This window comes from Vidua macroura, chromosome 1 (genome assembly GCF_024509145.1).
Source record: "Vidua macroura isolate BioBank_ID:100142 chromosome 1, ASM2450914v1, whole genome shotgun sequence".
NCBI lineage: Eukaryota > Metazoa > Chordata > Aves > Passeriformes > Viduidae > Vidua > Vidua macroura.
Genome location: NC_071571.1, coordinates 35,475,158 through 35,501,713, shown reverse-complemented (window position 1 = coordinate 35,501,713; position 26,556 = coordinate 35,475,158). Strand labels below are relative to the sequence as shown.

Here is a 26,556-nt window from a genome sequence, read left to right as displayed (position 1 = left end):
AGGAATCTGCCAAGAGAATACATTGCAAGGATGCTGCCACCCATGTACTTGATCTAGGGCTGGCCTCTGAAAGAGTGACCCCCAGTTCTCTCTGGTACAAAGGCAAGCTGAGCAGAGAAAGCAGGCAGCCTTGAAAGAAAGGCTGTACAATACTAACAACAGAACTCTCGTCCTGCATTGCTGAAAGGATCTACCGTATTTGAGCCCTCTTGACAGTTTTATGGAAAAGTAAATGTTACCAGGAATAAAACTGGCATGAGGTATGCCATGAAAATGTTTCACGTGTTAGTTTATGCTCTGAAAATTAATATGCATTGCTAAACTGTAGTTGAATTCAGTGTGCTTCTGAGAAGCAAGACATTTCTTGGAGCAGTTTGATCCCCCTGCTATTATCTGCCCTCTTTTCATTGGAAGGAGCCTCAGGCAGGAGACTGGCTTAATGGTTGGATAAGAAACTGCTACACCCCCTGAAAAACTATGGGTCACTCTCACTGCATGTTTCTCTACTTTGGTCATTTAATTAAAATATTGAGATCCTTCTTTTCTGCTCTCTTGATTTTTTCCCTTCCATTGATCTGCAGCTGTTTTGGAGTTTTCAGAATTACTGCTGTCTTAGTTCATGCACATTGTTTTCTGGAGAGTCATCAGTGTTACAGTTCTAATTGGTGAAGAATTTTTGTTAGTGTTGCTCTTAAAAGACAGGTTAATTCTCCAGCTTCTTTTGAGTTGCAAGATAGAAGCAGGCTTGAAGTATTTAGGAGGACTTTGGTTTTTCCTCTAAAATAGCAGCTAAATACCTATTTTCAAGAGCTTTTAAAATCTTTTCCATAAATGTTTGTAGTCAAGGGAGTGATTCACTTTTTTTCTACATATTTACTCACATTTGAATGAACATTTGTTTTGTGTGATCAAAACAAGGGGCTTCACATATCCATATTTTGCAGGAAAGCAAAATGAAATGATTCTGAACTCTCAGCTTCTGAGTTTTTAAACTCTCCTCAGCATCTAATTAGGAAATTAGATGCTGAAGAGAGGATGTGGAACATGAGAAACATATCAATGTCTCCCTAATATTATATATTTATATTATTTTTTTTTTGTTAACAGCATGACAAGGAAATGAGAAGACAAAAGATTTTCCTAGAAAATAATGAATGTGAACATTATTGATATTATAATTTTTTTACTGATAATAAGAATAATAATAATAAAAATGCTGGGGTTCATATAGCTGTTACAGCATTTGTCTCTTTCATTGCTTATTCTTCATCTTTTAATTTTTACATTGAGATTTATTTTTTAGAAGGAACAAAGAGATGCAGCTTATGGGTTCTTGTCAGAGTCCAGGACATCCCTCTGGCTGCCCTGGCTGTCTCGAGACCCTGGCAGGGGTCTCAGAGACCCTAGCATGAAGTCAAAAACACCTGTGGCTTTGATTTTAACCTGTAGAAAACTGTCAACTCTAGATGAAGAATTACAAGTCCACAAGGGTTTTAGTAGTGTAATAATTGAACTAACACAGGGTAGAAAAGTAGAATTTTAGGATTTTTAGAATAGGGTTCTAGGGGGTACAAGATGGAGGAATCTGGGCGTGTCCTAGCCTTCTTCTTTGTCTTGTCCTCCATGTCTTAGTGTGATGGTGGCACTTTTCTATTAGTTTAAGGTAGAGATTCACAGTCTAGCATAAGTGATAAGAATTAGTAAAGAAATTGTAAGCATACACATGTAGTTTTGAGTATATAATGTGGGAGCCACCCAAGACTCAAGGCCAAACTGCCTAGCTTCGGTACTAAGCAGACCACAGCAGTTCAGAGAAAGAATATAGAGATAAGAAGAAATAAACAACCTTTAAAAAGCAACTAGACGCATTCCAAGCTCCTTCTTTGTCTGCGTTCGAGCTAAGGAAAAGAAAGCAAAAACTCTTTATGATCTCTCTTAGAGTCACCCTGACCTAAGAACCCCGAAAGAAAGAAATCCACAGGTTCTTAGGAACAATAGTGTGTTGGTGGATTTCTTGACTTGGATGCTGCAGTCTTACAGGCATCTCTTCTGTGAAGTCTGTTTGCTTTGTTGCTACCAGGGGTCCTTAGATGGCTGTTGTAATCCTAAGCATTATTCTTTAGTTTACATATGTTTTAGCTGGTCTGTTCAGAAGTTTCCTGCAGGGTGTACAGTCAGAGCAGGTGGCAGTAAATAAGAAAAGGGGAAAAAATTGAGTCTTTAATACTGCTCAGAGGTTTGTCCTTCAAATAAATAAGCAGTTCAGAGTTATCTCTGTGGCTAAAACATGACCCTTCTAGGGTCTTGTTTATTACCTAGGATTATTTACCTAGATGTGATTTCAATCTCTTCTAAAATAATTTCTGTCCTTAAAACAAACCCAAAAAATCCCACCACAAACCCGTCACTCTCCAGGGTATTTGCAAGAGAACAATACAGTGTTATTTCTTCAGTGCATTGTAATGAAAACCATTGCTGAGCACTTAGCTGACAGCTTTGTTTTCTGCATGTTTTCAGTGCAAACAGAGCCCCTGTTTTATTTTTTAAGTATTTGGATGTTAGTAGTAGATATGGTCATGAAGTGGAACTTGAAACTCAACATCAATAGTTCAGCTGTTTGTAATCTGCTGTGATAATATTTATTAAAGTGCATTTTGTTAACATTTTCTTAGTGTATATATAACAAGAGATGGTAAAAAATAGCATATACTCTATTTTAAACAGCTTGGTGTGAAGGGAAACATCTGTTCCTGCTTAAGCTTCTTTCAACTTGTGTTCTTTTGACTAAGACCTGTAAGAGTGGTGTTGATATATATCTTCCATGGACATTGCAAAACTATTTTCAGGACTCTCCCAGGAGCCTGGTAGTGCTTTTATAATCCTTTGCCCCCACCAGCTTTCAAGTCATCCCCTTGCCCAAGATAAAAATAGATATTATAAAATATGTAGTTGATATTTTTAATGATCCTACTTCTGTCTGGTGGGAAAAAATAACTTTTTAAATAACAATGAATATGATAATGTTTTATGCTGTGCTAAAATAAATTACCAACAAGTTGTTCAAATTGTAATTTTGGCTACGAGTAACAGATGGCTTGATGAAACAATGTGATTTTAAAGAAACACTCTTCAGTTGATATAAAAATAAAAGTAGTATTCCCTGCAAATTAAATGTAAAGCCTGTAAGTTTGAGACTGAATTCCTACTTTTTAAAATACCCCTGTTGTTCTGAATCTTTTTGTTTGTTTGTTTGTTTTCACTGCCTAGAACAGAGATGGACTAAAATCACTCAAGTTGAATCACATTATTGCTAGTTACTAAAATGGTTTTTACTTACAACAATCAACTACACATCTCTGTAAATCTTTTCCCCTTGCTTATGTTCACCAGTTAGTCTAAGAGTTACTCACTAAAGATTCCTGCACAGAACATGGTCTGCATTTTGAAAAATGCCAGTTCTCTAGGGCAAGAGCATGGGACAGAATTTCTACAGACTTATTTTTAAAGTGAACATCAAATATTTGGATTGAGTGAGCATAGCTGGCTGCTCTCTAGCAGTTGTTCCCAAGTCTAAAACAAATTGTAGCGAATAAATCCTATATTATGTGAATAATTTCAACACTTTTTTCAGAGTTAGGGGAAAGGTGGGAGTATGCAGGTACATTATGTGGCATTTGAGCAAATACCACACTCACTGAATCTTTGTAGTGTGTGGCCAGCAACTCTTTGCCTTCAATGAAGGAACAGGTGCTAGAAGGCGATGATTTGAGAAAAATCGCAGGACCGTAGAGGATGAGACTGGTTTCAAGACCTGTCATCTAATGAAATATGCTGAAAGGAGCAAGTGTACTTGCACTGTGCTGCACTGCATCTTTAGTGTGGTTATACTGTTCTCAGGAGTGAATACGATGCGAGCCGGAGAGGAATTTCAAGTTGTTAATCTCACCCCTTTCTTGGCTCGAGTAGCAGGAGATGTATAGCTTACTGTAATTTAATATCTCCTGCAGCACTGCCTTAAGATCCCACCTTCTGTTTCTTTCAACACAGCAGTAAGTTGCAGTAGCTCCTCGCTTCAGTATGTTTCTTCTCCCTCTGCTGTTTGTAGCCTTCAGTTCCCTTCTGCAGAGGCTGCTACCAAGGAACATGTTATAAAACTGCAAAGCTTGCTTTCTTGCCTTGTTCAGTGCCTTGTTCTTGTTCTAGTTCTTGTGCCTCTGCCACAATTGCAGTGAGATTTTAAAATGGCAAATCAATGGTTTGGGATTACGGCAGCATTTTCCAAGGCATCCCTCCAGTGTTTTATCCATCATGGCCTCTTTTGATGTAATTGACAGTGAAAATACTTGATCATTTGAAAACTTGAATGCAGACTGGGATTTCACTTTCTAAAAGCTACATTTATATTTGCTTCTATGTGTATGAACGTGAACTATCTATCTCAAATTCAAAATATGGTGAATGTAAACTGGAAAAGGTTAAACATGTACAGGTTAAACAAAGGAGCATTCTAGTCAGAAAGGTTGCATGGTTTGGAAATCTGCAAGAAGTGAAACAGTCCAGAGTAATAGGATAGAAAAACTATAAGCAGTTGATGCTTTGCTATTTGATTAGTAGATTTTTTTTTTTTTTTTTTTTTTTTGGTAATGTGTTATTAGAGATGCAAAACTACCAAAGTTTCAAAAGTTTTGAGTCATATAGAAAGAACTACATCCTCCTTTAAAACATTAGCTAAGCTTGGTTGGTTTTAAAATAAGCAGTAAACTCTTGATGACTGTTCCTGTCTTCTAAGGAAGGAGCATATGAGACCTACGGAAAATATAAGAGACAGACTAAAAGCCTGTCTTAATTTTAAACATCTGTTTCCATAAATGAGCAAAGTAGGAGGGGGATGTGCAGTATTTATGAAGAAACATGTTCTACTAAATATTAATGAAGGAGGACAGAGTTGGAAGACTGTAGTCTTGAGCATACTTTTCCAGTTCCAACTCCTGGCATGCAGTACATAGCATTCTCCTCAAACCACAAGATCGTGTTTTTTGCATGAAGATCCCTGCTGCTGTCTGTTTTCAAAGGAAATTTGCTTGAATCCTAAGAAGAAGGTAGAGAAATGCACTGATGTGGTTTCTGGTACACATTATGATACCTAATGCCTTTAACATTGTTCTTTTAAAAACAACTAAATAAACAGACAGACAAGACATTTCTTTTAGTGACTTAACACAGTTCATGCTTGGTTTAAATAGACAGCTCTGAGCAAAATTAACCAGCTATTGTTTCCAAGGCCATATGTTTGGCCATCAGTAGGATTAAGTAGCAGTCTTTCCCAAAGTTCACAGCAGAGCTAACTAAATGCATCTGACCATCAGAAAACCACTTCCTTGCTTTTGGAGAATGGTCTTTCTCTAAGAGCATTTTTGGTATGTGTGTTCTTCATAAATTGTTTCTGTGTTTCTACGAAATTCTTTCAGTACCTTGTTATATTATGAACTATCTAGCAAATCTACTAATGAAATGTTCAGTGCCTAAGTTTTGAAGGTGTTTTTTTCCAGGTCGTCAGAAAGTGTAAGCCTTGAGACTATGTAGGACTGCTGTAAACTCAAGTGCCTTGATGACATTATTAAAACTGCTTTTCCTCTGGACACATTTCAAAAGTGTCCAGCTCCTGGCATTAAAGAGTTAAAAGAAATTCCTAACACTTGCTAAATAATTTGTTTGAAATTATCATCTGAGAGACAACCTCATTATTAAATTGCTGTGTACTGTTTCACATTTTTATTGATTTTGGTGGAATACTACCCTGAGCTTGCTAGAAGTGTTTGATATTCTGTGTGCCGTCCCACGGGGATGTGATCAGGATCTCGCTGTAAGCAATTGCTGAAGCTGACAAAAGTGTATGATTCTGTTCAGCATGGGATCTCTATCCTTGAGTTTCCATAGTTGTACGAGTACCATCATGCTCGCTGTCAGTAGGAGATTATTATGGAGCTGACAATGGAACAAGAAAAACAGACTCATAAGCATTTTGTGGGCTGTACAATGGACTTGCCAAGTGTCTTTATTCAGAATGGATTTGAAAAGAGAACCTGTATGTGACTGTTCAAAATGAGCTTTTGAACATGGGTTCCCACATGACTGTGAGAGCTACAGAGTAAAACAAGTACTTTCCAGAAAAGAGGATCTCATCATTCAGCCATGCTGTTTCCAGGCGTGGTTTTACAGATCTTTAATTTAGACTGTCAGCCATTTTCTAATTAGGGTAGGGAGCCTTCAAGAGAACCAGAAATATTTTAAAAGATGGGACATAAATTGCTACATCAATGTAATGTTTAGTGACACCGCTTTGTGCTGCTGATGGCTCCTTTCTTCCAAATGCAGTATAAAAATAACGGTCAAGCAGTTCTGATATAAACAATAACACTTCCCAAATGTTAAGAATGTTAACACAAATGCCCCAGCTAAAATTTAATTAAGGTAGTGACATCAGGGTTGGACACGGTGCTTGTTCCTATTCCTTCTAAAGTTCGTGGGAGATTTGATATTTATTTCGCAGACAGTGAAGGCTAAATCTGTCATTTTTTTTCCCCTCAGGGAAAATGCCAGGTTTCTAATCAAGCAAATTATAGGGATGACATTAAATTGTTAAACTGCCTTGGCCCTCTGTACACATGAAATTTCACCCCTTCTTTAAGCAGATTCTATTTTTAAACAGCCATAAATCCAATTTGTTGCAAGCCAGTTACAAATGAATTTGGATGTACCCACTTGGGGGTTTATCCAGATTGAAATAAATTAGTTAAGTTCTGCTTCTGTGGTTGAACAATAACGTCTTTTGTGATGGAGATCTGGTCTTGTGTTTGTGGTTAATATCATCCAAGCAGCACTTTATGAGGCAGTGAAAATGTTTCTGTTCCCATCTGGGGAAAGAAGCAAGGAATTTTTTTTTCTTAAATTTTGTTGGAATTTCCCTTGTCGAAATTTCCCAAGATGTAAAGAGCAAGTATATAGTATATTCAAGGTATAAAAATTGTCATAGAACAATTGAAGTTAGTATTGATCACCTAGCATAAGGGCATTTTAAATCTAAATTTTTATCTGATGTGAAAAGTGGTAGAGATGTAGTTGCTGTTTTTATGTTTTTTCCTTTCATTTAGTCATACAATGCACTGTAACACAGACCTTTGTTAGTGCTCTACACTGGCACATAAAGACAAGTAATTATGTTATCTGATCTGGAATATGTCTTGGGTGACCCTGTCCAACTAGCATCATGTTCTTCCCATTCACTTCAGCTTTACCCCTTCTTTCTCCCATACTTTGCCTTCTTACTGATTCCCAGCACTGCATCTGCTGAGATATCCCCAGAAGGCTAAGACAGACATAACTCACTGTGTGTTCCAGCACAGGATGCTGCAAGGGGGTCCAAAACCTGCAGGTGGCTTACAGAAACAGTCTTTCTGTCCTGTGTGTCTCCTGGGCACAACCTCTCCAGTTACTGAGGTGTGGGTTTGGTTTGGTGGGGGGTTTTTTTGTTTGGTTTGTTTGTTTGGTCAGTTGGGTTCGGTTTTTTTTTCTTTCTTTCTTTTTTTTCTTTTTTTTTTTTTTTTAAGTTCCTATATTCAATCTTTGAAATACAGGAAACAGAAAATGTGATTCTACTGGATGGCATGATTCAGGCTGGATGTGAAGGCAACTAAAATTTCATAATATTTAAACTCTCAGCAGGATCCTGAAAAACAAATTGCCCTTGTAGTTTGAATGTGTTCAGCCTTTACACTTTCTGATGAAAGATAGCTTCTTCATGGTTTTGTGAAAAGTTGAGAGACTGTGTCTGCTAATACATCACTTTCCTGTTCTGCAGTTTGCATCACACTTTTGATGTAACATTTCCTGCTACATTTGCTTTCTTGAGAATAATGAGATGCTTGGTTTTGCCATATGTCATTGGGAAATTTTGAAATGCATGTTTAAATAAGATTTTGTGTTCTGTAGTGTACAGTATTACTGTATTAACAATAATTAATTACAGTAATTAATTACAGTATTAACTTTGTTGGGAAAGGGCCTTGAAGATACAAACTTTTTTCCAACCTTCCTGCTAAGCTGTTTGACTAATATAGGTAAGACTGTAATTTAGTTTTCAGTTCCTCACATTTCTATGTTGAGAACAAGAGCCTCAAAAGAAACACCTCAGCTTCAGGTACTCCTTAGAACAAACACAATTTTTTTTGAGTAAGCCGAGACTGTGAAACATTGCTACAGTATCTGTGAAAGCTGTTCTCTCTCCTCCATATCACAGTGTGGGAGTCTGATGTAGATTGACAAGCAGTCTTTATTGACCAGGAGCAGTAATATTACCACATATGTACTGTCCTCAAACTCTCTAACAGTTGCATACTAGTTAGATTTCTATAATTAACTGCCCTGCAACCTACTAAACAAATGTAGTGTTGTGTCTGTAGATGAGTGATAAGAGATGAAATGAATTTGTAACTCTATCACTAACTATGTAAAAAAGTAATAATTGAGTTACAATGGAGAGTCGGGACCACTGAGCACATTTTAAATGCATCTGTCACTGATACTCACTTAAACCTTCCTGACCAAAGTAAAAGCTAACTTTCTTTGTAGACAGATACCCTTTTGGCCAGGATACTGCTAATGGTATTTTTATTGTCCTGTTTAGCAATGAACTTTACTTAAGTCAGCATCCCATGTTTCCCAGGCTGAACACCTGTGAAGACCATTGCCTTGTTTCCTGGAGGCCTCTGTTTAAATTCCTGTGATCATGAAATGAAGAGTTAATTTAACATGGAAAATGTAATAGCGATTTGAAAGAGGAAGTTCTTGTTGATTAGGCATCGTCTGTAGGTTTGTATGTTAGGAGCAGCAACATTACCAGGAAGTAAATGATTCATTTAACAAAAGCCAAAAAAAACCAAAAGGGGGCATGTAGAGAAGATGCAGAAATGAGCGTCCTCCTAAATTTGAAAAATATACAAAATTCTTCATTTTTACTTGCTACTGAAAAGAAATTCCACTGAACTGTTTTTCCTAAATTCATGCTAACTTGAGCATAGGCAAAGAATTAATACACTTTAACTCTTTAGAATTGTGTTATGCAGACAAACCAAAATTATTTCTCCATTCTCAAGGCATTTATTTTTGAAAGATTTATGTGTATTTAGAATTTACATTATGTAAAGAGTATACATTAAATGGAAGCCTTTTCATTTTCCTGAATGATTTTGATAAATGAAGCAGTAGACACTCATATGTTTTCACAGAAGTCTGTCTCACACTCGCACTTCTCCTGGGTTTGAGGAGTGTGAGGCTGATGACTCCATAGCGCAGAATCTGCCTGAAAGAGATTTCTCTTTCTGCTTTGTCTCAAACCTTTGTTAGCTAATGCTGACTTTATCTAATTGTCATTACTACTAGCCCAATGCTTTTTTCCTTAGGGTCTTTTGTGATCTGATTCCTTAATTTTCCTCCATTACCTGAAGTGTAAAGGATTAATGTTAGAGCTGTTTAGTTTCCTTTTTCTTCTTTTTAGCTCATGTCACAATGCCTTTTTCTGTTCTGAGTTCTGTATCTTCCCCAAAGTGCTGTATTAAAATAGCTTTCCTTTTATGCGCTTGTTATGTGAAAGTTTGCCATTTGTGTCTCAATCCAAAATAGGACAAACAACAACTGTTGTTATAGAATTAATAAGCTTTTCCTTGCATAAATGTCATAATCACACACCTCATACAGCAGAAGATTTAATAATGTCTCTGATTTTTTATGATCAATACAAAAGTATTTTTGTAAGAAATACCACTTCTAGTATTTTATTATAAATAAGATTTGTCTCTTGTGAAGAAATATGTGGACATTTCTCTTTTTTCCTCCCTCCTCCCTTCACATTATATCAGATGGTTTGGACAACTTTTCATCCTGCTTCTTTAGAATGTACCTTTTTATATAAAAACAACATGACAGTTTCTAGTGCTAGTGGACAAAAGTAGCAAAATTACATGCTGGTTGCCTTAAAGGGTGTTATTTTCTGTGTTTCTATTTACCTAAGACAGCTTGACAGTTAAAAATCTAATCTTCTTCTACTTGTAGATTCAAGATGCTGCAAGTCAGGGCTTGAAATTTGTTGGAATTATACCTCAGTACCATTCCCAAAAGAACTGCCTTGTCAGCGCATCCCTGACACCTGCCAGTAACAACTCTGTGCAATCAAGAGATAATAAAAATGTTTCAAATTACCCTGAGGATCATGCTTCACCGGATGGCGAGAAAATAGACAGCACTGATGGATGCAGTAGTCCAACACAGAGTGAGCAAAATGCTGACCAGTGTGCCACATCCAGAGAGGGCTGCAGAGGTGAAGGACAGGCTACTGAAGAGCTGAATTCCAATTCTGTGAAGGGAAGTGAAGAACAGTCTCCACGTGAGAACTTGAGTGTGAGAGAAGCAGCAGACAAGACGAATGGACTTGCAGAGAATGAAACGCCAGCACGATGTGTAAAACCACTTACTGGCAGTAAGTACTGCAGTGACCTCTGGTACATAAAAGCCAAGTTAAAATTGCCTCAATTGCATTCCCAGCTCCTTTGGGGGGTGGGGATGCAGAGGGGACATTGCCACTGAGGTAGTGAAGAAAAGATGCCCCAAATGAGCCACTTAACCTGATTTCAGCATGGCTACACAGTTCACAGCAACTGAGCAGGAGTCAGATGGCAAAGGAAGAGATGATAAAAGCAGGTGCAGCTTTGTTGTGGCCCACATGTATGCCTGAGTGTGAAAACTTATTTTTGTCTGCTGTTCAGCTGAATTGGTTCATTTCTGTATTTGTTGCCATACCCTGAGAGCTCTTGATCTTTGTGTCCTTTTTGTCTGTTTGAATAAAAAGCCCTGTTAATCTAGCTGACAAGCTTTTGCAGCCATAGAAGGAATATTTCACAAAGACTTACACAGTTAGCCCCTTTGTATCAGGTGAACAGATAGCTGGGATTAAACCACCTTAGGAACAGCATGAATATAAATGATCTGGACTCTGAAGTCTCCTAGTATCCTACAGTGAATGTGGGGGTCAGTGCTCCAGTCAGAATTGTAATAACTGGAAAACAGAAGTAATTTTCCTTGATGACTCATGTTTGCTAATTCATAATAAAATTTTGGTAATGGAGCTCGTAATAATTTAGCTTCCAGTTATCATTTTTTTAAAGATTTTTACCCCTGTACTAGTTTATTTCTTTCCTTTCTTTGACATATTTTTTTCTCAGGTGGGCTTTCCACTTTTTAAATGTCATTTTATGCCATCAAAGACCACAAGTCTCAGCTGAGATCTAAAATACCCTCCTTAAGGTGTTTGTTGCTCAAATGTTACTTCTGTAGCAGGAACTGTAGTTCAAAATAGGATGTAGACCAGAGTAATTTAGAAAACTAAGAGGAAGAATATTCTTGCTGTGTTTCCAGTTTCAGCCTCAAAATACATTTCTTTCTATGTTTGCTTAAATCCAAGAAAACCATGTTTGTACTCATTTCTCTTACTGCTTTCCTTAATTTCCTTACAGGCTACAAATCTATGCGGGGGGAATGTAAGTGGAATTTCTAAAACTGGTACTGTCCTTGACTTTAATTTATCCCTGTTCTCTAAGACTTTTCATGGATTCAGTCAAACAATCCTACCCCTGTGGGAATTTCATATATAGGACCCAGAATGACTTTACATTGTACTCCTTGGATTATTGTCTTGGTTTCCGTTGCAGTTTGGTGTAGTTAACTTTTGGATCCAGTTTGCATCACACTCTAGTAACCTTGAAACATAATTGCTTCAGTTTTTGTTGGGCAAGGGGGCACCTAGATTGGGTCAAAGCATAGCTGTTGTTTGAACAATCTCTTCTCTTCTGCAACCTTAGGGGTGGGTTGTCCCAGGACTATAATTTTACACATAAAACCTCTCAGTTTTATAGTTAAAAATTAGTTATCTGCAACCAGATCAGTTCTTTCTCTTTTTTACATGCTATCTTTGAGAGAGTTAACTTAGCAAGTTTAATCATCTTTCTGATGCTATTCCTCTCCTTACTGAACACTGAAATTCTTTTGCTACAAGTAACCATGTTCTTAATATTTCTGCATAATGTGAAGCTGATCACCTCTAGTCTTCACAGCTTTTGTCTGTAACACCCCATGATTGCTGCTGATTTGCCAGAAAATATTTTTAAAATGTATTTAGCTTCCTCAGTTATCTTTCTTTGAGTGCCTTTTAGCTTTATTTTTCATGCATTTTTAAAATTGCTGAGTTATGCAAATACTTTCCAAGACTGAAGGTCCGAGAACGCAGTTTTGTGTGACAGCTCGTCTAAACTAGAATTTTTCCAAATCCTGTACAACACTGCTGATTTCTTTATTACTCTTGAATGAATTCTTGTTATTACAGCACTCCCTTTTCCTCCCATGGAAAATGTATTTCAGTTTTTGGCACCAGTTCTCCATCCTTCCTTGGGAGTGTGAAGATTGAAAGCATCAGGTGGTTTTTTTTTTCCCTACGTATTCCATGGGAAGTTAGCACTCTTAAACTGCTTCTCCCCTACATAAAAGTTCAGGGAAAAAAAATACTCCTTACTATTTGTGGGATCTTAAATATGTTCTTTATTTTAGGTTTTATACTATTCAAGTGTTACTTTTATGCTTCTTCACTTGATTCCTGAATGTGTTCTAGTGCACATTCACTTCCCTCGTTTATAAAAGTCTTTTCAACACAATATTGAAAAATATTTGCCTGTGAATAAGGCACAGATATTCCAGTAGTATGTCCAAAAGTGCTGTGTTACTTAGAACCAAGCTGAATAGTGTCTTTGGCTATGCTTGAGGATTAGGGGTCACTGGTGAAAACTGTTGTCAGTAGTGACTGCGGTTAGACAACACCTTCCACTAGACCAGGTTGTCCAGGGATGGGGCAGTCACAACTTTCCTGAGCAATCTGTTCCAGGGCCTCACCACCCTTAGCAGGAAGAATTTCTTCCCAATATATAATCTAACCCTGTCCTCTTTCAGTCTGAAGCCATCACCCCATGTCCTATCACTACATGCCTTGTACAAAATCTCTCTTCAGCTCTCTTGTAGTCTCCTTTTGGATACTGGAAGATTGCTTTGAGGTCTTTCCAGGCTGCACAGCCCAAGTTTCCTCAGTCTTTCCTCATGGGAAAGGTGCCTCATTCCTCTAATCATCTTTGTGGACTTCTCTGGCCCCATTGTAAGTGTCCTTCCTGTGCTGGGAGCCCAGAGCTGGATGCAGTGCTCCAGGTGGGGTCTCAGCAGAGCAGAGGGGCAGAATCACGTCCCTGGCCCTGCTGCCCATGCTGCTTTGGATGCAGCCCAGGATAGGGTTGGATCTCTGGGCTGTGAACACACATTGCTGGGTCATGTCCAGCTTCTCATATCAGTGTCTTAATATGCACCAGAAAGATCTTCTTTTCCAACAAACGACTCTTCTGGGGGTCAGAATCAAAATGATGAGAGAAGCATTCTGTGTGTGCTTTTCTGAGCTAGGATTATCATAATTTCATTCTTTCTAAGCAAGTGATGAACAGCAGGATGATTCCTTTCTATTCTATTTAAAATATAGTTCATCTGAGATCATTAGGTCTCTTTTCATGTTGGTTATGAGCTTCCAGCTCTTCTCTTCCAGTGCTGCTAGCCTTTTTCTGAGCATCTCCCTTCTGATATCTTTTTCAATTTACACACTGCTTCTTGCTCAGTGGTGTTTGTTAGAGAGCAGTCTTAACATTTCCCTTGACATCTCTTTTTTTACTTTTGCTTGAAGTTAGAACCTAATAGCTTGGAAACAACAGGAGCTTATTGAGTGAAGGGATTTAATGTAGTCTTTACCTTTCATATTAATATATTTGGGGAGAATTTTTGGCATTTGGAAGTCAACAGAAATTCTACCATTTATTTCTATGTCCATTAATAAGTAAAATTATAATGTCCAAAATTTTTTGTTGGTTATTTTAATTATGGTTATACCGTTCTGAGAAGGATATCTGCTTTTAAAGTTAATTCCAGTTTAGGGCTGTGAAAGCTCTGTTTTGCTGTCAGCAATGACTTTTTTTCCTGTAGTAACTGCTCCTAAAATATACTGGAGGAGACATGGAAACGAGTCTAGAAGATGTGCTAATTTTTAAGACCCTTTACAATTCCATTTTTAAAATTCATTTGCTGTTGTGTTAATGTCTCACCTTGGCTCAGATCCAGAGTAAATCAACAAAGCAGCTACCAGAGTCTCTACATGAATGATTCATTGCATTTTCTTGAGATGAGGCTGCCATTGGCTTTTTCCATGCTTTTGTGTTATCAAAACTGAGTTATTTAATACTTTAATGGCCATGATCTACAGAATGCAATTCCTTCTAAATTTGCAGTAAGATTTCATGTTTGAGCTGATGATTCCCATAGAGGAATGTTGCATTAGTATTCAGGTATTACTGTCTTTAAATGTTTTATTATCAACAGTGAATCCATTGTGAGTAAGAAATACTGTAAAAGCAAGCAAAATACTGTATTGGGTCTTGAGAGAGTCCTGCTGTGTTGGACTGCAGAAGTGTGTTAAGGAGATGACTGCGTCCCAGAGAATTTTTTGCTGTTGCACAGTGTAATTAGGCAAGGGCAAACAGTGGGTTATGCATTGTTTTAGGTGAAATTTTATTATACAGTTGTTGCATGATTCCATTTTTTTTACTCTTTGGTAGAGGCAGAGATCTTCGCTCTCTTCAACAAGCCCCAAACCCCACAAAAATGCAGCCAGTATTATACAGTGACTATCCCTATGAGGATCTCCAGGAATGGGCAGACTGTCAACAGCTTAGAAGCAAATTGGCTGGAGCACATGACAGATCACTTCAGGAAAGGAGGCTCACTGGTAAACGCCATCTTCAGCCTTGGAATGGTAAATGGTATGGAAATTACAGAAAGCATTATGCTGTGATTATTTTCCTTTCTCCTCTAATGGAGGTTATTATCTTTGAAGAGAAGTTATTTGGGAGGTACTTTAATATAGACTTGGGGCAGATTTGTATTAGATCAACCTCTTTGTGAAATGGAATGAAAATATAGAAAATATTTTGGCATTTCAATAAGGAAAACAGATCATGTGTTGTATTTTTATAAACATACTAGAGATGATACTGTAATTGCAGAAATATAGAGTTAATAAACAGTACCAAGTAAAGTGAATTAAACTAATAAGATTGCAAAACAGATGACATAAATAGAAGGGTGACTTTGCTGTCCAGCCAGATGCTGCATCTGGCTCTGATTGCAGGCCAGTGCAAGGACTCGAGTATTATCTGGCTAACAAGAAATCAATTAATTCCAGTTCTTGCAGAGACCCTTTCCACACTGGATGCCACACTGTTTTACTAAATCGTCTTCTATGTTTGTTTCATCTTAGCTATGAGTGATGGATAAATGTTTGTTTTAATTTAAGAAGATTAAAAATCCTAGATTTTTGCATGTTGTGGAAGAGTGGCAGTGGGTCCAGCTTAGTACTGTAGCCAGTCTGTACCTCACTCGTGGCCATCATGGCTTTGAAGGCAAGCCTACTGAACAGAGAAAGACTTGGGTGCATAGATCCAAGAGACATAACCAAGGAGCCATGAGAGCAATTCAAGGGAAGTACTTGAACATAATCCAACTTGCAGTTGGATTAACTTTATTGGAAAATCATGTGACTGGTATACTTCATGGTTAAAGTGCTTATGGCTGAATCATTTGCCTAATTTTGGTTTGTTTTGCATTTTTGAAAAGGACTGTGATAACCCAGAGATTGCATATTCCTATTAAGATTACTTGGTTTATGCATCAAAGTTATAGGGGAGCTGCTTCCAGAGTATCTTCTTACTGTTGGTCTGAATTCCAGAACCCAGGATAAAACACAGGAATATGACTCAGTTCTGGTAAAAGTCAATCAGGAAATTAACAGGCAATCCTAATTTTTCATTTTACAAACAAGTAGCAAAATAAGGGAAGGTCTAAAGTTCAGCTGGTGGAATGCTTTCACACAGCTTCCTGGAAAGCCTTATAATTGCTAGTTAACTTGCTTAAAAACAAATGGTCATTTACTTTATGTATATAAATTGCACAGAGGCAAAGCTAATTGGCTCTATCAGGCTCAGTTATCAGACTCAGCGGTTTTTTTTTAATAAAATCTGCTTGTCAGTTCACTCTAAAATGTTTTAAACACAGCATTTTCTGTTATTTAAACTTTGAGAGTTCATTTACATAGCAGAGCCCTGTGGGAGGTTCATGTACTTGGATACCAGACTGAAGAGTGCTGGATAACTGCCTGTGGACACAGATAAAATAGGCTTGAATACTGGCAGTAAAGTTTCAATGCAAACAGGACAACAAATTATGTAAAAGTGGACAGATTCAGGATTAAGTTAGATTAGTAATTGAAGGAGAGCAATTATTAAACATTTTTATTAACATTTTAGGGTTACAGGAGGAACAAGTTTTGAAATAAAAAAGCTGAAACAAGGTTTTTGAAAGTGTATTATGCTATTAGAAAAACATTTACTAATACTATCTCTAAGTTCATATTAATTGCAGTTAAATGTTTTTGCATTTAAATCCTAAATTTTTTCTGTGCTGCAGAGAAATGGAACATTGTCACTCATATGCCAGTCACTATCAAACAACACAGGGTAGGTAGGGGCAAGAGGAGAAACAGGGGTCAGTGGGCTTCTCAGCTCCTTACTTTTTTCTAGACTTCTATGACAGCCTGTCCAGCTTTTCATATTTAGTCTTATTCACTGATTAATCCTCTTCCAAATTAAAGTAATATCAGCATACTTTTTATAATTTGCTATATCACATTTCTTTGTTCTGGGGGCTGGTTTTCTTTTTGGCTTAAAGTATGAATTCATTATTTTGCTTATTAGACTTAAAAGCAGGGTTATTATCTTCTTCTTTTCCCCCTTGTCCTTGGAATACCCAATGAAGTGAAGATTTCCAGATTGTCAGTAGTCATAAATCTGTTTCTTCCTTCTGCTAACAGTTTAATAATTAGTCTTTAAAGGAGTTTTAAAGTTCACGGGTAACAATTGTTTCTTTTTTCTTATTGTACCAGATAATTATAAACAGAAATGTAACACAATTGCTGATCATAATATGTAAACCATTCAGAGTTACATCATATATTAAATATGTTCAGATTTTACTAGTAAGTTAGAAACAGTAGCCTGCTTGGTCTTTGAATGTTCTCATGTGGGCAGATAAGTTATTTATTTAAATTTGCACTTCAGTTACTTGCTGGTGTTTTTCATCCAGCTCGTGTAATTGATAATTCTGCCTGTAATTCTCCCAGGTGTAAACTGATCCTGCCTAGTGATCTAAAGGGACCATAGGAATTCACCCTTGCCCTCTTATAGTGAGAATGGAGTCTGTAGCAGCAATCTACAGATTAATACCAAATGGAAAGGAAGTAACAGGTGTGTCTCCTCCTTTCCTGTAACAGCAAGTCTCCAATCAGCACTGTGAGAAGGCAGGAAGAGTCTCAAACCTCTTCAGGATTATATTTTGATGTCTTAACAGAGTAATCACAAGCCTGTTCATCTTCAGTTGTTTTGAACTGCAGCTCTCTAAGCGCCTAGCATTTTTGTATTTGTTGTACCATTCTGTCTGTGAATTTTCTGCCTTTCAAACCTAGAAAAAGGCAGCCAACCAGCCAGAAAACCCTGACAGTACTTAAACACAAAGCAAATGAAACAAAACGTGACTTTCTTGGAAGAAGAAAGTAGTCAGGTTTTTAAGAGAGTCCCAATTGATTGTCTCTGTCATCTGGTTCTGACAGAGATGCGCTGGCGATGCCTTTGACCAATTATTGTCACCTTAGCCACAGAAGTACTGGGATTTTTATCATCCATATGGAATTATTTTCTCTGTGTGTACTGAAGGTGAAAAGATTCAGAAGGGGGAGGAATGCAAATACAAAGCAAAGGCAGACATTCAGGTCATGTGCCCCATAAAGCCACAGAGAGCTAGTTTTCCTCATTGAGAGCAACAGCAGCCTAAAGGTTAGTTTTCCTAGATAAGGAGAATTTGTAGTTCAAAGACAACAGGAGGAAAATTGTCGCCTGCCAAGATAGCTGTCATGGTAAAGTAAGTAATCTTTTCCCATATACCTCCTGTAAATCAGAAGCAAGAACATCAAAATATGTTTTTGTCAATTGAGCTACATCAAATATTTATACAACACAGTGAAAATAGCTTTTTGTGCACAGTAGGAAACCTTAATAAAAGATGCAGTGGTAATGGAACATTTTCAGAGGAAGGACATTGATTGTAACCTCTACTTTTGGAGCCTTTTTTTTAAGGAAGAGTGAAGAGATTGAGTTGGGAAATTCAAGAGTAGAGATTGGGAAATGATACTATAAACAGCAAAGTCAAAATGTTTTGTTTTATTGGCATTTTTTACTGCACTATTGCAAATGGATGAATATTTGGAATTTCTAAGAAACTTTTTAACTTAAGCTATGTTCCAGGAGCTGAATCTTGTTAAACAAGAGATTAACAAAAGAAACTAAACTGCATCAGAATCAGGAAATATTTTATATAAGAAACAGTGAAAACTGGAAAGACCAACTTACCATCTAAAGCTTTAGATGACTGATCTTTGTAGGCAGGTTAGGTAACATCCAGCTGAATAAATGTATCTGTAAAGTCTGCCCTGCAGGAATGTGTAGATGAGTTGTCACTGTAATGTGCCAATCAATGGAAATTTAGACTTGGACTGATACAGTCAGTAGGACTTGTGTTGTGATCCACCTCATCCTACATGAGGATATGCAAAAAAGATCACATACTTCTAGATAAGACTGAGATACTTGGTGCTTCCTTTGCCTTAGTCTTCACAGACACAGGCAAAGGTTGCACCTATCTGTAAAAAAAAAAAGGCCGAAAGGACAAATCAGGGACCTACAGGGTGGTCAGCCTCACTTTGTTTCTGGCTGGATCATGGAGTAGGTCCTCTTGGAACTCAGGGACACATGAAGGAGAGGACAGTGATTGGGGACATTCAGCATGGATTTAACAAGAGTAGAACATACTTGAAATTGTTGTCTTCTCTGATAAAATAACGACTTGTGGGTGAAGAGAAAGCTGCAGATGTCATTTTGGGTGAATTCCTCACGGGAGTTTGGCAGTGGCTCCCACAATATTTTTGTATCCAAGCTAGGACCATGCAGGCTAGATGGGTAAAAATCTGGTTACATGGTGAGACTCAGAGGGTTGTGGTTAATAGGTCACAGTTTACCTGGAAGTAAAAAGTGGAGTACCACAGAGATCTATCCCAGGGCCTGTTGTGTTTAACAATTTTATCAATGATGCCCAGGAGGCAACGAGGCTTTCTTTTGTCAAAATTGTGGATGGTCCAATACTTAGGAGACAGCTGATGTGCCTCAGAACTGGGCTGCTGTCCAGAGGAACCTGGGCAGGCTGGAAAAACATGACAGCAGGAGCTGTTTGAAATTGCATTAGGACAAATGTCCTGCCTCTGGGAAGGGAGAGGCTTTTTCACTAAATCCAGGCTGGGGACCTCTTGGCTGGGTAGCAGCTCTGTTGAAAGGTCCAGGGGAATTTTAGTAGGCAGCAAGCTGAAGATGAACCAGCACTTGAGAGAGTTAGTTCAGCCTGGAGAAAAGACAGTTTGGGGGAACTAACATTGCCTGGCAGTACCTATGAGAAGACAATCAAAAGGGTGGATCCAGGCCCTTGATTGTGGTGTGTGGTAGGAGGATTGGAAAAAATATACGTAAATTGAAATAAGAGAGGTTCTTTTTGGATATAAAAAAAACACTTTCTCGTCATGAAAACAGTCACTCTCTGGAAGAGGCTGCCTAGGAAGTTGTGCCATCTCCATTCTTGGAGATTTTGAAGATGCAACTGGATGAAGCCATGAGTGGTCTGGTCTGCAGTTGTATTGAACCTGTGCATTGAAAATGCACAGCCAAGGTGTGAGATGTAAGAATTGGCAGGTATGCATTCATGGCATGAATGTTTAAAACACTGTGGCGTGACAGATAAGGAGTGGAGATTGGTTCTGGTTGAGAGGGAAATCTCAGTGATTGTCATCAACCGGTTTCTGTAGAATTTTTCACCAGCATCACTCTGTTGAACAGACGCTGTTCTTTACATTTGCAACTGTCTTTGCGTCATAATTTTCCCCTTGCAGTTTTCTCATTTTCCATGGGTTTCTTTACTAGCAAAAAAACCCATTAAAAAATCAATGGATTGTATGATTGATGGATGTAGCCTTCAGCAGTAATCACTGTACTTCCAACAAGGAAGCAAAACCTTAGAATCATTAGTTTGGAAAGGACCTTTAGGATCACGAGTCCAACCATAAACTCAGCACTGCCAAGTGAAGTTTCTGCTGCCTGTAGGGTCTCCCGAGCTCAGCTATTGGTTTCTAAAACATTACATATGTGCCATCATATTCACATATGTGGAAGCTGTGAATTGCATGAGTGGAATGTTCAGCAGAGTGAAACATAAAGGATGATTTACGAGTGAGTGTAAACACACGCCTGCTGATTGTGTTGTGATCGCTTATTAATTAGCTGGCAAACACGAGGCAGGGGGAGAGCTCAAGCTGCAGTTGTGCCAACAGTGTGACACTGAATTTCATTAAGGGAATTCACAATACAGGAGCAGTGCACTGGTGCTGTATAAAGCTGCCCTGGCAAGATCTGGATGTCTGTGTCTAGTAGGGATCTGCTTTCAGTCTTAGGTGCTGTCCTGTCATCCATGCTTTGGAAAATTAAAGAACTATTTGTACATTAGCATCCTGAAATAGATTTGGATATGGGTTTGGGTGTTGGAATGTGATATTTCACAGAAATTGAGTTGGTTCCCCCTTTGTAGTGTCAAGTCTAACAAAGTGCTGTTTTTGAATGAAATCCAGTAATTAAATCATGGACCCTTTGGTATGTGGCAAGCTTACTGTCCCTGTGTTTTCAAACCTGTAACCCAGCTACTTAGTGATCTGGCCTGTTGTTTCACAACAAAAATGTGTGTTCTTCTCACTTGGATGAGAAATCTGTCTGGATGACAGGAGTTACTGCTTTGTAGTCTAGCTCATCCACCTTGGAGCAATGTGTAATCCTGGCTTGCTGTAGTGGTGAGGAGTCTTCGTCTCTCTTCATTTTAAATAGAGTTGCAGGAAACCTGCCTGTGGAAACGGTGTGAAAGTAGACAGAGCATTTTTCTTCTTCTTTCAGTCTCCCAACAGAATCTCAAAGATAATCCCTAGTGAGTGATTTACAGCTTTTTTCCTTCACAAGTGAACCAAAAAAAAAAACCTGTTTTAGTTTAGAGACAAGTATTTGCATCACCTGACTTGCAGCTTAATGACTCGACTGCAAAAGAAGATAAGGGACTGTACAAATAGAAGCAGAGGGGTTGTGCATTGACACCTACAGCAGCAGTCTTGCTGCACTGTGTGTGTGTGGACATAAACCTCCAGATGCAGGAGTCTGGTCTGTTGAGGGCTTTGTCTGCAACAAATTTGTTATTTCTAGATAATAAATTGAATTTAGATCATATAATGACATTGGAAGATATTGACTGAGATTGTGTCTGCAAGAGGTAAGAAGCCTCTTAATCCTCCTCACTGCTTCCTTTGTGAAAATTGTGTCTGAGTTTGATATATGTTTTCTCTTGGAGGCAGCAATTCCTTCCTGCTGGCATTTCTTGACCTTGTAACATCCACGAGGAAAGCAGGATGACCCTGATGAAACACCTAAGCAGGCTTATCCAGAACTCCCCTGTCAGTTCAAGAGTCTGTCAGTTTGGCATGTGTGACTGCATTTCAAAAACATGTATTATACCAGATCAAGGAATATAGTGTTGCTAGAAATGTAAGGAAACTATCATGCAAAATAAAACATTTGGGGAGGGGATAAGCAAGGTCTTTATAATCAGTCATACAGGGTAGATATATTGTTCATATTAGAAAGGCTGAAAAAGGCACTTTTTGACAATGTGAGAAGAGTTTTCTCTGTTTGTAAAGAGCCCAGTCCTGCTTATTTACAGTTTCCCTAAACATAATTCTGTTGTCCCATCAATCAGCTTATTTTAACAAAGAAAGATAAGGTTGGGGTTTTTTTTTCAGTTGTTCTGTTTCTGTTCTGTCATGGAGCTGACAAAACCTAAGTTCTGGTATATGGGAGTGATTGCTGGTTATGGAGTGTTTGGCTGAGTTAAAGGAGAAAGTGCTGCTCAAGTAACTTTAAGAGGATGTGTTGTCTGAAAAAAGGCTGAACGTGTATGAAATGCAAATGAGAACAGAGAGGCACTAAACCAGATGGTCAAAATGCCTTCATAAATTGATTAAATAGTTATGAATGTATCTTTTCTTTCACACTGTTCAGATACGCCAGATCATCCTTAGTCCATGTAGATCACTGTATTTGCAGTAGCTGATCCATATGCAGGGTTCTGACTTGTATGAATGAATGGATATAGTCACAAGTATCAATATCATAAATATCATAAAAATAAATGAGTATACCTTCAAAACCCCTTGAAAATAACATTTGACATAATACATGGTCTTTAGTGTGTTTATAACTTCAAGTAGGTGAGCAGTACTGCTGAACTGAGGACTGAATCACTTTTGTTTGCTCAGAATGGGGGAGCTGTGGTTTCTGATGGCAAAGGAATAACAGACTGGACAGCAAGGTTTGCTATTAGGGAATAGGATTGCTCTTTAAACTGCTAGAGATACAAGTCTCATTCATTTAATAGAGCTAGACTATCAGAGAATGTCTATGAACTTTATAGTAACATCCTTGGAAGAATATGTTGTTAATAAATTCAGATACCTCAGTACACATGGAATGTCTTCTATAAAGCTTACAGGCAGCCCTGTGTTTTCACAGATTCTTTACACGGGACAATGGATGGAGTATTTCTCTTTGAAGATTTTGCTGTGGAAGACAGTAAAACCACGCAGGGCTATGATGCAATTGTGGTAGAGCAGTGGACTGTCCTGAAGGTATGTGTACAGTCTTTCTTCTTTGACTTTTTTTGTAAATCAAAACACTCCAAGACTGTGAGACAGACTCTGATGTACTGATCTGTGCTGCAACAGTACCAGCCAGGCAGCCGAAGTGAAGGGATGCAATGTTGACAGCAATGCAGTTCACCACACTCTGGGTTTGCACGACACACTTCTGATCTTGACCTCATGCTTTTTTTGGAGGGTGGGAAATGTGAGTGACAGTGAGCAATGAAACTCAGGGCTATCTGTCTCAAAATTACAGATGTCTGCTAGGTTAACTGCACAGAGGATCTCCATTGTTTGTCAGGGCAACGTGATCACACAAGTCATTGTAGCCTTGCAGTTCTAAAGTAGGCAGCCCTTTAGATAGGCCAGCTTAGCTGCAGCAGGAAAGCATGGAGAACTGCCTTGGCTCTGTTTGTCCTCCTTCATATGCTGGAAAAACTGCATATTCTGGATAGGCCTCTGGATAGAACCACTGCATATTCTGGATAGAACCACAACTTGGCCTTCTGCAGATCCAGGTGCCCATGCAGATCAGTAGAAGCACTGCTTAGGCCAGATTGGTCAGCACCAGTCTTCCACAGCAAAATGGATACACGCAGTACTTCTGTGTTTGAAAAGCTGGGCTTAAATTCTTTGTGGCTTGAAGCAAAAAGAACATGGAGGGTTGGGGAAAGAAGTAGTTGCATAACTTTTAGAAGGTTTTTTTTTTTGTTCTGTCTGATGTTTGCTAGAAATAGATGCTGTGTATCTATAAAGGCAGTACCTGATCATTTCACTTGGAATGTATTGTAAAGTGTGTAAAATCCTTAGACAGATAATCCCTCCTTTTGGCACACACATGCCAGAAGAACGGATTAAGGGAAAATGGGACAGATGCTAGATTAAGTGTGTAAAATTCCAGGAGACTAAGATTAAGAGTTTTGTTATTAGATGGTGATTTTGTAGTGCAGCAAGAAATGCCCAAATAGTAATGGCTACAAATAACTTACAGAGTTGCAGAGTTAATAAGCTGCTTTAATAGCAGCTTTTCTTGTTGCTGATGTGTGTCTTAAAAATTACTCCTTTATTGCATTAAATGCTATTCTATTTATGTCAGACTTGACTGTAAATTCTTGTTCATTTTTAGGGTCAAATTGCAGTGTTGTCACTCAGGAACAAGGTTTTGGGGTAATGACAGATGGTTTCATGAGTGCATTAGGTCAGGGCTGATGAAGAAGGCAAATGTTAAGAAGCATTAATGTTTGCCATGTGTTTAAAACTGTTAGGAAATGAATAGAGGATGAAACAGCAAGCATATACTACTTCCTACTACTGTGTAAGCTGTGTTTGACAGCACCTTATTTCAGAAGGCTGTGTTAGCTCAGTAATTGTTCAGAGAAGAGATTGGGCATGGTCAGTGATACAGACAGCTTCCATATTAGGAAGACTTTACATGTGTGTCCTTTCAGCCTGGAAAAGAGAAGAGTTGCAGGGAATGGAATGGGTAGAGAGCTCCTAAAACATGGGAAAGAGGTAAATAGGGATTGTTTACCATCTCTTCCAGTTTAAGAGCTAAGTGGCAAATGGCGCTTGTCAGGCCCAAGCAAACAAAGAGAGAGAGAGATTTCAGATAATTATTTATGCAGCAGATCTGTGGAACTCCTTTCTGGACAAGATTGTGGGTTCAAAAAGTTTAGAGGATCTTGTGTTCATACAAGCATTTTAATTCAGATCAGGAGTGCCTTTTTGAAGTGAACCCACTGATCCATCCTTAATATGCCTCACTTCACCTCACTGGATGGTCCTACAGTGCACAAACTGGATTTCTTTTGGTAGAAACGAAACCAGACATGCTAAGTACGCAAAATATTTGGGGCATGCTTGATCCAATACATATTACTTTTCCTTAACCATCCCTTTCAGCCATGTTGGAAATAGCTTTCCGAGTTATAAACGGATTCCTGGCCAGAGCCAGTTTGGCTCTCAAACAACCAATCCAAGGTTCTCCATCTCAGTAGGATATCATAACAAAGTTAGGCATAATCTGTGTGGGCACAAGATAGCTTCTGTCGAGCTACATGACAAGGATAATGGGGATCCTGTGTTGGCAGAGTGCTGACCAAAACACCAGGATGTAGCAGAAGAGTATTTTCTAGCAGGGCCCTTTGAAGTGTTAGAGGCCTTGTAGGTGGAGTATCATTTGCTTTCAATTCTAGCAATTCCATGCTGGAGAGCACAGCTGGACAACAGATTAAGGAATGAACCTTCCAGTGCCATCTGGTGTGTCAGGAGATGCTGTACTGCTACACACCATGTCTTTGTAAGGGCTAATGCGGAGAATCTCCTGTTCCAGACATAAGATTTGGGATGTGCAATTTCAGAAACTGACTGATAGCATGTATGGGGCTTGTCAGTATGATCAGATTATTCTCTGCTGTAATTAAAAATTTGGATGCTGGGTTTTCCCTGGCAGTTTCGCTCTTCTGAGATCCAGTGTGTCTGTTCTGTGGGCATTATGAAAATGTTCTCCACCAAGCTGAAAGTGGAAGAATATGGGGAAGAAAAAATTTTCTGAAGGAAGAATGTTGAGGCATTAGGGAAGTCTTGCAAAGGTCTTGCCTATTTAGAGAAAGAGCAGTGCTGGCCACCTTGGTTTTCTCCTCCTGCAATTTGAATAGCTGCCAGGATATATCTTGCCTCATGCTTTCTGGGACATAATAGGTGTAGGTAGGTAAAGTCATGGAATCAGTGAACAGACTGGAAGCTAACACTTGCACAGTGTTCTACCCAGAAGACCAAGTGTTAAACCTTGTTGGAATTCACCTTTATTTACCATCAACATGGAATAATGCAGTGGCAGGGGAAGGGACTGTTAAATGGGGAAGGAGACAGAGTTCAGTGGTGACAGAAGATGTCCAAGAGCCAGTAAAGGCTTCTTGCTGTTACAAGTGTTGCAAAGTACAGTTTTTACAGAGATAGTTATGGAGCAGTGGAATGACTCATTATGTAGATGATGTTTTGGGGTTTTTTTTGTGTACATTCAGCTCTGATCTACATTAACATTTTCTATTTGTTATTTCAATTTCTACCAAGGCAGTGGAAGAAGCCCGGATGGGTAGCATGACATAAATGTATATAATGGATCTTTATTTTAAATTTGTATCAGATTTGGTTATCTGGATGAGCTTTGGTGTTATTCTGATGTGGTCTGAAGTGAATGTAAATTTATTGTGCTGTACTAATGAAGATGAAGAAGAAACAAGCAAAAGAATCTCAGCCACAACAGAAAAAGCTTTTTTAGAAAGGGAGATGTAGCATGTATCGATGCCCTTTAGAAAGAAAACCTTTCTAAATGAAAAGGTAAAGGGCTGCTGTTTAACCATTAACACAAAAGAGAGGGGTTGGCACACCTCTTAGCAGGGAAAGTGCTGCCTTTTTAATTGCTAAGGCTAATAGAGAAAACAAGCTGAACAGTGTGATGCACTCAGTATGTGTGTAAAATGTCAGTTTTTAGA

General features: G+C 38.4%; 1 protein-coding gene across 2 annotated transcripts in view; it reads left to right on the top strand.

Annotated features, from left to right (window-relative positions):
• The window catches only part of RFTN1 (raftlin, lipid raft linker 1), a 96,316-nt gene that overhangs the window by 54,929 nt on the left and 14,831 nt on the right, over positions 1-26,556 (top strand). For both annotated transcript variants that reach the window (XM_053993310.1, XM_053993303.1), the window contains 3 exons: positions 10,108-10,531; positions 14,742-14,945; positions 22,935-23,050. In XM_053993310.1, the coding sequence (XP_053849285.1) occupies positions 10,108-10,531; positions 14,742-14,945; positions 22,935-23,050 (744 nt within the window). The remainder of the gene's footprint in view (positions 1-10,107; positions 10,532-14,741; positions 14,946-22,934; positions 23,051-26,556) is intronic.